The 13,756-nt window shown below is 37.0% G+C and overlaps 1 protein-coding gene across 1 annotated transcript in view; it reads right to left on the minus strand.

Annotated features, from left to right (window-relative positions):
- The window catches only part of brinp3a.2 (bone morphogenetic protein/retinoic acid inducible neural-specific 3a, tandem duplicate 2), a 37,446-nt gene that overhangs the window by 2,253 nt on the left and 21,437 nt on the right, over nt 1-13,756 (minus strand). The window contains exons 3-7 of the mRNA XM_048200072.1: nt 10,137-10,327; nt 8,157-8,347; nt 4,398-4,503; nt 3,351-3,587; nt 2,065-2,287 (exon numbers count right to left, since the gene is read on the minus strand). Of these exons, the coding sequence (XP_048056029.1) occupies nt 2,065-2,287; nt 3,351-3,587; nt 4,398-4,503; nt 8,157-8,347; nt 10,137-10,327 (948 nt within the window). The remainder of the gene's footprint in view (nt 1-2,064; nt 2,288-3,350; nt 3,588-4,397; nt 4,504-8,156; nt 8,348-10,136; nt 10,328-13,756) is intronic.

The raw sequence follows: 13,756 nt of genomic DNA on the forward strand, positions 1-13,756 counted from the left end.
TTAACTAATGTTTAACTAACAAACCTTATTGTAGTTAGTGTTACCCTAAAATGAAAATTAAGTCATCATTTATTCACCCTGGTGCTGTCCTAATGTAGTATGCCCTTCTTTCTTTTATGGACCACAAAAGGGGATTTTTTTTTTTTTTTTTTAAAGCTCACGCTCATCCATAAAGTGGCAGTGAATAATGGCGAGCATCACACATTTAAAAAAAAAATGCCAACGTATCACAGAATGATCCCATGTGATGCATAAATCCAGTTGTTCTGGGGTTATACGGTAGGGTTTAGAGAAAAATATTATTTGACGATATGTTTGGTTACACTGTATTTTACAGTGCTGTAATTAAAGATGATAGAGAGGATTTTTTCGTTGACTGAGAATCCAAAGACTGTTACTGAGTTTTTGAAATGAGCGCATGCGTAAGAACAACCCCCCTCCTTCACAACACATTTCAAAGGAACGCCTCCCAAAACTCGTAAACACTCGTATTGGAACACGAGTGTTTACCACCGGCATTCACTGTGTCGTGTTTTTTGGATTCATTATGTCGGACTCACCGCAGGTAACTCATAATCTGCAGTTGTTACTCCTGTCTCCTGACAAAAACATTGCATACGGCGCCTGTAGAGTGTGGAAAGTTACTGGAGAGCGCAGCCGCGCTCATCTCTCAAAAGGAACGTCACGGCAGTGATTGACAAGCCAGAGGGCCAATCCGCACACGTCTCTCACAAGGAACGTCACGGCAGTGATTGACAAGCCAGAGGGCCAATCGTTTACGCGATGATCGCGTAAACGATTGGCTGATGTTTTTAAGGCCCTACCTCGTGCACAGATGATGTATATTAATATTATTACTTTCAGTCCACCTAATAAATAGTCTTTTATCAGTTAGTAAAGACAGTTTCAAGTAATATTGCAAAAATGTATAAAACAAAACATCCTCTTTAGCACCTTTAACTACATGTACTCACTATAGAGTTACAGTTAGGGTTCGGGTTTGGTTTGGGGTTAGTTACTTGTAATTATGCATAATTTATTGTTATTACTATAGTAAGTACATGTAGTAACTACGGCGCTGTAAAATAAAGTGTTACCAAATGTTTGACATTGGCGTTTGTCTTCTCTGCATGGCTGCATGACGTGCACTATCCCTTTAATGTTTTTATTTTATTTTATTTTTTTTTAATTAACCATATCCCTCCCTACCTCCGACACGTCCCATCATGGTTGAAGAATTGTTTCAAAATGAAATTTGAACGGACGTTTTTGATGTTATCTTATTAATGAATTAATGAATTATTATATATTGAACTACACATAGCTAAAAGTCAAAGTAACAATTATACATGCAACCCCAGAGAATTGTAGACATGTACAAATGTATCTGAATGCATGTTACATATTTCTACTGATTTATGCCGTCCTATGTGACTATTTTTGGCCAGGGACACGACGTTGCCATTGGACCAATGTTTGCTGGATATAATTGTGTATAGGATAGCACAATAATAGGATAGCCTAGTAAATACTTTGAAAGGAAAGACAAAACACTTCCTATATCTTTTGTTGATGTCAGAGGCTGTACATCCAGACAAATTAGGCAGATGCCAACATAGACTAGCTGCCCTTAAACTTCCACACCAAGAACAAACACACTGTAAAAGACAATACTACAGACTACATTTGTAGTTCACTTGCATATTGTTGGTGTGAACTATGTTGGTGTGAAGTTTCCAATGTAGGCCCTGAAGCAAAACCAGCTGAGAACCACTATACTAACTCTAGTCTTATTGATTGTGGGTAAACACAAAGTTGTCTCCTCAGAGACAGGAACACTCGTGCTCCTTTTCACTCTGAAGCATGCTGACAAACATTCCTTTCGGCAGCCCATGGAGTCTGAAATGCGGGCCACTCAAGAACACAAGCAATAATGATGATAAACACTATGTGGAGAGTTTCCTCTCTTGATACAGTAAATGGGGACATTATTCCATTTCGGAATTAAGTATCAGTGTATTTATCATCGCAACAATGAGGAGATAATGAGTCTGTTGTGTTCACCTTTCACGCGGTAAGTTGATGTGGGGCTGCTTTTGGCACCTCTTGCTGAGGCTGAAGAGCTTGTAAACCACTCGCTGGGCCCGCCTGAAGAGAGTTTTCATGCTGCTTTCCAGCTGCTCATAGCGCCGCTGAAACACACCATCCAGCGACCACAAATGCTGGATCATTGAGGAGTTGAGGAAGAAATTCTGCGGCAGCCTCATCAGAAATGTTTTGAACTCATCTGTTGAAGAAAGGGTAAGTTCTTTCAGATATAGGAGTGTTGTCATGTAAACTTGACTGAACAATGGGTAAATGCCTGGATGCGCTGCCTTTATACTTCACTCTGCTTGACAATAAGAAGAAATCATTTCACTGAAGAGACATTTTTTGAGCAGTTCCTTCAGAGCATTTCATTTTAGCTGATGGGGCAGAACGCTGCATGCCTTTGATGCCCCTAACAGAAGGACACATTTACGATACCCGAGAAAGTATGTATACCTGGCACTTCCTGATAGTTCTAATAACATAAACTTTGAAAGTAATTGAACTCAGGGATATTTTGGGAAGTCGGAAAAAAGATGACAGTGTGAAAGAAAAAAATCCATGCATTTTAATTTTGCTCAAGCATTAATGGTCACTGTGGGGTGACCTCGACAGGCAGTAATACAGTACCTAAACATTATGCTAAGTGCTCTCATTCATATGCTTGATGAAAGATGCTGGACGGGCAATAAAGCATTTTATGGGTGATTAATCCTGCTCAACATACTGTAAGGCAATATGTTGAGCAGGATCTTTTTTCTAATCCTACACAGTCTCTGAAGGGCATTGTGTGGGGAATGTCAAGATTTACTGAAAGTTCATGTTTCATCAGTCTGGCCTATAGAGCAAAGTGGAAAAAGTACAACGAAATGACACTTTATTGAAAGTATTAGTTAAGTTTGTTAAATTAATTAAACATAATCAATGATCGAACAGGAGTAAATGACATAATTATATAAAATACTATAATAAATAATTATAATTATATAATAACATTTCAAAATATGCTATAACATGCTACAATTAATAAAAATGCATTGCTTTAGGTCAAAGACTGTGCAGTCCATGCATAAAATGAAATGTTCCCTTAATTCTCATATAGCCAAGAAAAAAATATGTTTAAAAAAAACTGGGCGTTTTCAACATTCAGAGAACATTTAGAAATACCGCTTTCATAACATAATGAGAATGTTAGCAAAACATTTTTAAAACATAAAAAGTACAAGTATTCAAATGAAACTTGACTGAATTTAATCTCTCACCTGAATCTTCAAACTCTTTGTAGGTAAGAGCCCATGATTCAGAGATTCGCAAAAGGCTTTCCTCCATGGCCTGAATATCCATGTAGGGGCAGTTGCACTCTGGGAACTTGGGGTCACACTTGCACCAGCAGTCATTGTCTCGACAGACAAATGTTCCCTCTCCATTGCAGGCAATGTAACTAAGAGCTGCTTGGACGAAAGTGTCTCTGAGATAATCTGGCAAAATGACCTGCAAGCCTTCATATACAGAGAAAAGAAAGATTGTTATGAGAATACTGGGTCACCTGAGTTAAGTGCTTTGATAAAGAGGGTCATGTGGTCACCACCAAGTGCACACATACATACACTACCGTTCAAAAGTTTTAGATTGGTAAGTTTTTTTTTTAAAAGAAGTCTACTCTGCTTACCATGGCTGCATTTATTTGATCGAAAATACAACAAAAACAGCAATATTGTGAAATATTTTTTATAATTTTACTGTTTTATATTTCAGATAAATACTGTTCTTTTGAACTGTCTATTCATCAAAGAACTCTGAAAAAAAAATTACAAAACAGTTTTCAAGATTGATAATAATAAGAAATGTTTCTTGAGCAGCAAATCAGCATATTATAATGATTTCTGAAGGATCATGTGACACTGAAGACTGGTGTAATTACACTGAAAATTCAGCTTTGATTACAGGAATAAATTACATTTTAAAATATATTAAACTAGAAAACAGTCATTTTGAATTATAAAAATATTTCACAATATTACTGTTTTTACTGTATTTTTTTTAATCAAATAAATGCAGCCTTGGTGAGCAGAAGACTTCTTAACAAGTACTTTTGACATTCCAAAGATTTTGCCTGATATATGCATACTGTACACAATGTCAAAATGGAGTTATGAGCAAAATCAGGTATTTTAGACTATGATTTGTCCTGTCAAGAGCAAGAATTTGACAGGAGCTCCCTAGCTTTTGAGCCTTTTGTGTTTTGCATAAAAAATATGTCTATCACAGTATCAAAACTTGACATACTCGATTTGAATAAATTGTTATACCTTGCAAATGGACTTTGTTCTCGGGACTCTGAACCAGCACAGAACTGACAGAATCAAGGTTGTCATAGTTACTGCAGCCGAGAGGGCCAGTCCTTGTTTCAGTTACCTGGGAAACAAAATTCAGTCCACAGAGTTATCAGTTTCACCCTATTGTTATTGTACTATGGTATTTTACATGGAAAACAGTGTGTAATAAACTCCTTCCCCCTGTATTCCTTGTTAAAAGGGATAATAAGCAGCCTGGCTATGAACAGATGCATTATAAGAACTTCCTGCGCTTGCTGAGTCACTTGTCTCAGACATGGTGATAATGCGCATGCAGTGGTGGTCTTCTCACAGATAATCACTTACTGTTCTTCTCATCTTATTGAGAGAGCCAAGCAAGCTGTTGAGCAATGTTTTTTCCCCCTCTTTTCCGTTATGAAATGTTTAATTGATTAGCTTCCCTATTCAGAGATTCTTTCACACCCACACAGAAAACAGAAGTCCATTTCTCTCTACAATGCAGAATATTATCTAACCTTAGCAGAGGGTACTTAACGATGGTCAGACTCTGTGTAGCCATATTGACTCAGGCATCTCAATTGACCTTTACTGCAAGCTAGCCCCACTATTATCTGCATTTGCAATAAGAGATCACACTCGATTTTTTCCTTCTCTTTTCTAGTCATCCTTCTCTTCTCATGACACGCAGAAGCACGCATAATTGATTCACACTTTTCTCTCTTATGGTGCCAGTGAACCTTCATCAATTCAGTGATCTCTTTCGATTCAGCCTGTCAGAAGATATCTTTTCCAGGCTGACAGTTAGATAAGGTAAGACAAGGTTGTCTTCTGCCACTCCATCACAAACCCACTGAAGAGTCCAGCGTCGGTAACAGGGAACTATGCAGCAAGCAGATTTGTACTATATGGGTGTTCGATTTTTGGTGTGTTTTTTACAGACACACTCTTGACCTTTAATATTGCATTTTTACTGTACTTTTGATCAAATATGAATGCAAATGTAGTGAATTTGACTAAATTAATTAATTAACAATAAATAAATATGCATTATATATATATATGCACACACACACAACTACTCCACCATCTTGACCTATCCCTAGTTACCACAGAACATATGGCTTGAATCCATGACTTGAATAAAAGCTTGAACTGCAATAAAGCACTAAGCTTAGCTCAGCAGCAATTGATTTTTTTTTTATAATGACCATACCTGATGCAATCAGATGATACATCTATATGCTTTATTATTTAATGCACCATATGATGTGCCATATGGTAATAGGGTACTGATTGATGAACAAGTGGAGCATGATATTAGATTTCCTTTACAGATAACAGCTGTTATTCAAAGCAAATACTTTGCATGTCACAAAATACCTTGTAATGGCAAATTATAGGCCACCTGGACTTGCGTGATCCTCTGCTGTTCTGGCTTAATGTGAAACATCAACAGTCTGCTGTTGATTCTCACGCAGCATAGCAATCAGCTATTAAGAATCAGTCAAATATCTCAGTTATAGCCTTGCAACAATATTCTGACAGGAGGTATAAGCCACCAAGTTTTGCTTATAGGTTCTGTTATTTTTTTTTCTCCAATTTCACAGATGGACAAATACCACAGCTTCAGCATTTCGTTTTGAAAACATCACTAGACTAGACTACATATCCTGATTTTCTATGGATGGTATTGCACAGCCAGAGTTTTGACCTGTGTAAAAAGTTTGGTCCTCAATGCAGTTTACTTTGGTTATGAACTGCTCACTAAGACAGGAAGAGACCACTTGGCTGAATGAACAATATGCTGTTCAAACACATAAACAGACTGGGAAAATGAAGTCTCAATGAACTGGACAGAATGAGGCATGTCAACTGAGAGTAGCATCCCAGCTAATAAAATATGTTCTAAAGAACATTTTGCTAACATTCACATTAAGTTATGAAAATGTTATTTCTGAATGTTCTTATGAACATTCAAAATGTCCACATTTTTAAATGTTTTAAAAAAGTTTTTCCTGGATGCAAACAATAATGGAACATTCCATTTATTCATTCTTCAAAGATTATGGAAATTGTACTTTTGAATATTATCTGAACATTCTAAAACAAGTATTGACTAAAAAAAAAGATGTACGTCCAACTAAAATGTTACAAGGAAAAAAGCATTCCACGAAGGGTGTATAGATAATGTTTTTATGTTAAAATTTTGAGAATGTTATTAAAGACCAGATAACTCTGAACGAACATTCTATCTCAGTTACTAGAAGAATGTTTGTCAGAACATTAGCCAAAGTCCCTGTTAGCTGGACTGGATGGTTTTGCTTCAAAAAATGTTACCTATAACAGTACACAACAGTAAATTCCCTGCAAAAGAGTTGGCGTATGCCTGCGGTTACAATTCTGATGCGGTGTGTGTTTAAGCAGGTATTGTAGCTGTAAATTCAATTTTGGCTTGGCTTAGAGCTGATCTGGTTTGAAGAAATTGTCAAATCATGAGCAAAATGATCCCCGCCGATTGCAGAATGGCTCGAGTTTTCATGCATTAGACAAACAACCTGAGCAGAACCACAAAGGTGGGATAAAGCCTGACTTTGTAAAGAGCTTCGCTCCTGTGTTTCCTCTCACAGTCCCAGTACACCGCCACGCTAATAGGCTTTTCCTATGAAAGGAAATAGCAAAATTTCCCCACCACAGTGCCCAGTGGGGGGAGCTAGAAACCTCATTCTGTACTCCAGCTCTGTTTAATCTGGTATTCATATGGAGGAACGTTTGCCTCAGTCTGTCCCGTGAAATGTAGACATGGGTCAACGCCCTGTGGAAATGATGTGTGTGTCAGAGGCCCCTGCTGCTTCTGCGATTCATTCTCTTGCACTGTTGGAGCTGCACCGTCCTGCCTGGCAGGCTGCTTCCGTCACTCACAGCGCTCTTTTGCTTTTCTCACCAGCAATAGACAAACACAGCCTTGACACCTGAGATCTGCCCTCCCAACTGTAATAAAACCATCTAAGCACTGCAGCAGTTGTGTGCCGAGGGAAAGCGCTGTTATATATAATGGGATGGGGGGGATCATCAAAGTGTGGTCTGGAATATATGTGTCAAACTGTGTGTTGCTGTGACAGAGTAAATGTCTGTTTGGGGGATTTGTAGAGCTTTGTGTGGCCAATTTAAAGGGCTGTCAGCAAAAGTGTAACAGTGAAAATATAAAGTGTAATTATGACCATTATGAAGCATAAAGCTTTCTTTGGATATTAAATTAGTTTGTTCTGACCTGTGAGAATTATTATTATCTTAATATATATTTAAAAAGTAAGTCATGGCATATGGCAAACATGATATCAAGACATTATAAAGAGAAATATATTACAAATGAAAATATATTACTTTTTCTGGCTGTAACTATTGAGACTTCATGGACTTTATAACTCTCATACTTACTGCAACACTGAAACAACACATAAACAACCCCATACTCAGCATCTTAGGCCATATATAAATCTCATTCTTGAACAACCTGTACAACCAGAGCTAGTTTTGCTTTCTCACATTGCAGAACCTGTCATATACAGCAGTGAATGGACATCTCTGGATACCCACTCTTAGCATATGACACTTTTCATAGCAGGATCATGGCAACAGGGATAGTAAAAAAAAAAAAAAAAAAAAAAAAAAAAATCACGTTGTTACACTGAACATTATTATTCTTGAGGAGTTGAAAGAACGAAGCTGTGGGCTCTGACTTGACTAATGACATACCTTGATGGCAGTGGAGGCAATCTGGATGTGATGCAGTTTTCGCAGAGTACTCTCTCTGTCTATGAAATAGGAGGCAGCCAGCTGGTGCAGGGCCTCCAGAGTCACAGCCGTGCTGTTACTTGTGTAGTCACTCGCCTCTGCTTTCTTACTCAACTTCCTCTTGTCCACAAATATAGTCAGAGCCTCCTCTCCTGAAATGGAAGAGACCATGCTTATTGATATAGAAATGTTTTACAGTAAGAATTGATCGATGTTGTATAGAAGCTTGTTTGAAAAGATAACTGCGACTTTTTATCTCACAATTCTGACTTTTTTTCTAAGAACTGCAAGATATAAATGTGCAATTGTGCGTTATAATGTCAGAATTGCGATATATAAACTATATATATATATATATGAAGAAATTATATATATAGTAAGAAATTATGAATTTTTTCTTGCAATTGCAAGTTTATATATCACAATTATGACTTTTTTCACGCAATTATGACTTTTTTCTCTCAATTGGGAGTTTATCTTCTTAGATTTATGAGCTATTAACTCGGAATTACAAGTTATAAAGTCCAATTCTATGGGAAAAAAGAGACTTTTGTCTGACAATTCTGACTTTATAATTTCGTAATTTCGAGTTTATATTACGCAATTCTGATTTTTCAACTAGTAATTGTGTTTATTTCCTCACAATTCTGACTTTATAACTCGCAATTGTGAGTTTATATCATGCAATTCTGAAAAAAAAGTCTGAAAATTCTGAATTCTGAAAAATAAAAATTCGCAATTCTGAAAAATAAAAAGTTGCAGTTACTTTTTTAAATTTTTTATTCAGTGGTGGAAACAAGCTTCCATAATGTTGTGCACCTACAGAATGTATTAAGGATTCTGATGCAAACTTTATGTAGTGTTGTCAAAAGTACAGACCGCGATACCAAGTTGGTACTGAAATTTTAAAAATGTGACACTTTCAGCGCTGTTGAGCAGATTCGTGAACACCTCTGATTGGCAATTGTGTTCACGCACTCATCAGATATGTCTGTGATTGGCTACAATGATCAGCACTTCAAAAACATGTTGTAAATAGACATCAATGACGCTCTTCACCGAACGCTTAAACAGATACAGGTGCAGTCTGCTGATAAACACCTGCTTTCAAAAAGCTTTCAAATTCAAACATTTCCGTGTGCTTTCAAATGCTCCCGTACGTTGATCATTTTAGCCAATCACGGACATATCCGATTTGAATATGCCTGAAACAGTCTTTTATAATTAATATCAGTATTATAATCAATATCAGCATTAGCCGCTAATGTAAGCAGAATGGACATTATTACTTCTATAAATAGATCAAAATCAAATTGAGAACTTGTAAAGCAGAATTTAATCAGGAAATTTGTATAAATTCCCAGCCCTATAAGATAAAGCAGGTCAGTGTGATTTTATGCTTATACTGTATATGCTCTGTGATTCTCTCGGGCAGTTTGTATTCCAGGCAAATCTCTGCTGCAAAACCAGGACTTGCATCTCCATTTTCATGCTCTAACCTTACACAATATTGCTTGTTTTCCAGAGCAGTGAAGGCCACATCAGTTGTGTACAGGCAATACTGTTGCATTACGTGAAGCAACTTGTAAGCAGAGGCTTTTGCAAGTTTGAGAACTGAGCAAAATAATGTGTGTGGATTTCAGAAAGGTAACCCATTCTGGACATGATGCCATCTGTTTACACCTGCCTCCCCTTCCAAACACAGTGGAATAAGTAATAGACTATAAGGCAGTAGGTAGCAAAGCATGTCACAAGTGATTTTTCCTTGGCATGATTAGAGTGGAAATTGAGATGTAAATATGCATGAGATCTATCTGTCTTTTAGAAAAAAAACGAAGAAGAAAAAAACAGCAGTTGGTTTTCAAGCTCGATCACAATAGGTATTATGACCATTGTGCTAAACCACCAGGAGGATGTGTCACAATAAATATATATTTCTACCTCCTAGTGTGGCTGACAGTAGAAAATGGGTCCCATATTTCTTGATCAGGTTGTCAGTAATTAGCTGGGCAGTGGGCCTGCGTCCCAGGAGTCGAATGTTCCTTATAAACTCCGGGGTGAGTGGCAAGGGGGAGTTCAGGAAATCCCGTCGCTCTACAGCCAAGTTATTCACTTTCCACCGGCCAAATTCCCTGCATGAGAAAAACAGAGACAGTAAACAGGCCTGTCCCTAAATGATCTGTTTTCATTAACATTTCTCGACTGTTTTGGACATGATAGAAGGAGGCCTGCAGGGCAACCAGTGCTCCTGCCAAGCTCCATCTCTAGCCTCAGGTTCTCAGAGTATGTTTCATTTGGGGGATGAATACCATGCGCTGGGCGTCGCCTCCGAATGTGCAGCTGACAGGTGCTATGCTCAATAAACACTTCGTGACAGAAATCTGCCATGACAGAAAGACTCATAGAAGCCTGCCCTGTGGTGACAACCAATACCTTTCATAAAAGTGGGGAGCAGAAAAAAAGTTAAATGGTGGAAAAAAATACCACAACAAAGCTCTGAAATCCTTCAAGGCAAAAGACAGACAAACAATACCCCAGGCTTTGGTGACTCGTGCATTTTTGTAATTTTTGCCGCTCCTAGGTTTCCTCCAGAGCACCACATGACATAACTGACTCAATATATCATATACATGAAAAACAAAATGTTTCTAAATCTATAGGAATGCTATTTTATGGAAACCCTGGGGCCTCATTTATAAAGCGTGTGTACGCACAAAACAGGCCATGAAAGTGCGTACGCCAGTTCCGACGCATAAGTTGTGATTTATAAAAACAAATTTGATGGGAAAATTTGCGCACTTCCACGCAAACTCTGACCTATGCGTACAAACATTTTGGAGACAGAGCAGTTTGGCGACACTGATGGTGAGCTGAGGGACTGACGACAGATGAAGGAAAACCACTTTAAATCCTCATTATGAGTCATAATCATAAATACAGTGTATGTTCACAATAACAGTTTAAATGAATAAAATAATTATTTAAACTCGCGTGGAAACAAGTTTGCATTTGATAAACATTTACATTAATATTACACTTTCACTACTGCCGATAAGCACTGAAATTACAATACGCAGAAGTTAAACAAAAGTGACATGAATTGAGATAGTAGATGTGCTTACTTTAAACTACACTGCAGATGTTATGACAAAATATTTTAGCGAGAACGATGATCAGTGACGCACACTTAACTTCAATATTATGGAAGACACTGCTGGATTCGGTGGTAGAACGGTCCGTTGACCAGTTTGAATAGTTCCAGTGATCTTACTGTACAACCGCAGCTGCAGGAGGTGTTGATGTCATGTGAAGGATCTTCAAACTACTACCATTTGAAGGATATAATATGAGGAAAATGGTAAGATTTGCATGTTTTCTTTTTAAAATACTTTGTCAGTGACGCACCGAGACAGACGATTACACTGCAATAAATAAGTATCTGTTTCCACTAAAAATAGCCTATAAACTTCCTAAAAGATATGTTCACCTTATCAGCAAAACTGCATACATTTAATTCGAATTGTTTAAAACTATTAAAATACTATTTGGCCAGTGGAAATGAATGAATCAGCTCTATTCTAAAACCTTGTATTTTATACAATTTTGATATATAAATATATTTTGATATATTTATTCTAAAACATAAAGGGGATATTGGATGATCTTTATCAATATAATGTGTGGCACAAATGCCGTTTATAGTCCATTACTAATATTTTCCATTGTCTTGTACCTTTGATGGCGTTAACCATGGTGTCATGTAGATGGGAATATGTATGGAAATGATATGCAGATGAGGTTATGCATCGTAAAACTAGGCGTCATAAGCTCCATATATGGTGATTTTGGGGAGGAGACAGGGTGGAGATGCACATACGCACAATCTTACGTTGACTGGGATTTATAAAAGGATTTGAGACACTTTTAGGATGAAATCTACGCAAAGTTGTATAAATGAGGCCCCTGAACCGCATGGTAAAAAAAAGAAAAAGAAAAAAGAAAACTTATGGTGGGGAGGGAAAAAAAAGAAAACATATCTCATTATTTCGACATAATAAGTTGTTATTTCAAGATATTAAGTTATTATTTCGACATAATAAGTCATTATTACAACATAATAAGTCGTTATTTCGAGATATTAAGTCATTATTTAAACACATTAAGTCGTTATTTTGACAACTTATTTTGATATAATATCTCGTTATTTCGACATAACTCGTTATTGCGACATAATAACTCGTTATTTCAACATTTTTATTGAAAATAAATGCCTTTCTGATGTGATATATGATGGGAAAATAGAGAAGAGCGAGCTCAGCAAAAGGTGGATTCTAAACCGCGGCGATCGTAGTAAAAGCTGGGATTGCGAGCCAACACACTACAGTTGTGCCACTGAAGATGTGGAATTGCACGTGTCTTTCATTAAACTTGATATACAATAACGTGTTAATATGTCAAAATAATAAGTTATTATGTTGAAATAACGACTTAATATCTCGAAATAATGACTTATGTCGAAATAACGAGAAGTTTTCTTTTTTTTTTTTCTTCCCCACCATAAGTTTACTTTTTTTTTCCTCCCACCATGCGGTTCAGGGCTTCCCTACTATTTATAGGAGTCAATCTGAATCAAATTAACTGCTGATGCATCTAAGTCTAAATATTAAGTCATATTTGTTCTAAGTCTGTGAAATACATGATTAAAATGTCTTTGAATGGAAAGTATGAAAGGATACAGCAGGCCAGGCTTGTTTTTAGAACATTTAGCTTGTTTTTTACATTTCATATGCTAAATTAGTTCTTAGCACAATTTTATTTAAGCCAAATGATTAAATTCAAACTGCTCACAATGAAAACAAAAAGGCCTTTAACTCAGCTGTAGCTGTATATCTTGTAGCGAGACATTAATGCAAAGACATACATTAGAGCACCAAGTCACCTTTTAAAGTAGACATAAATTGTTGTTTGAAAAATGGTATGTGGGCTAATAAACTGGAACCGGGTAGTTGACGTAAACATAGCCTAGTAGACCAATGGATCTTCCTTAGAGCAAAATACTAAAAGCATTTGTGCCATTTATTGCAAGATGAGTAGCTGATGAAGCAATTAAAAAAAATAAATGTTTTTAATTAGCCCTGACAGAAACTATTTTGTTTCTTAAGTGACAGGTCAAGACTAATGCTCTTCTTTGTCTCACCAGCAGCACCTCACAATGCATACAAAAATAACAAATTTAATTCATGCAGTTACAGGCAATTAAGTATTCAAGCCTTTTCTCTCTAGAATTCTTTCAACCCCCGGTTCTTATTTTTAAGCTCTTATGCATACGCTAAAATAGGAAGATGCCTCTACAAGGCATTGGCACAATCTCACACTCAATGTATCTCAAAACACCCTCCAATCACTACCCGCCTCACTTCTATAAGAGCCTGTCCTCTCAGTTAGCTGAGAAATAGTGAGTAACCTCATGCACAGGTGATGGATGGAGCTGGGGTGGCCTTCTGAAAGGGGATCTATCACATTAAATCAGGAGTAATGACAGAGGCCTCCCGACCCAGATG

Source organism: Megalobrama amblycephala, linkage group LG8 (assembly GCF_018812025.1).
Source record: "Megalobrama amblycephala isolate DHTTF-2021 linkage group LG8, ASM1881202v1, whole genome shotgun sequence".
Taxonomy (NCBI): domain Eukaryota; kingdom Metazoa; phylum Chordata; class Actinopteri; order Cypriniformes; family Xenocyprididae; genus Megalobrama; species Megalobrama amblycephala.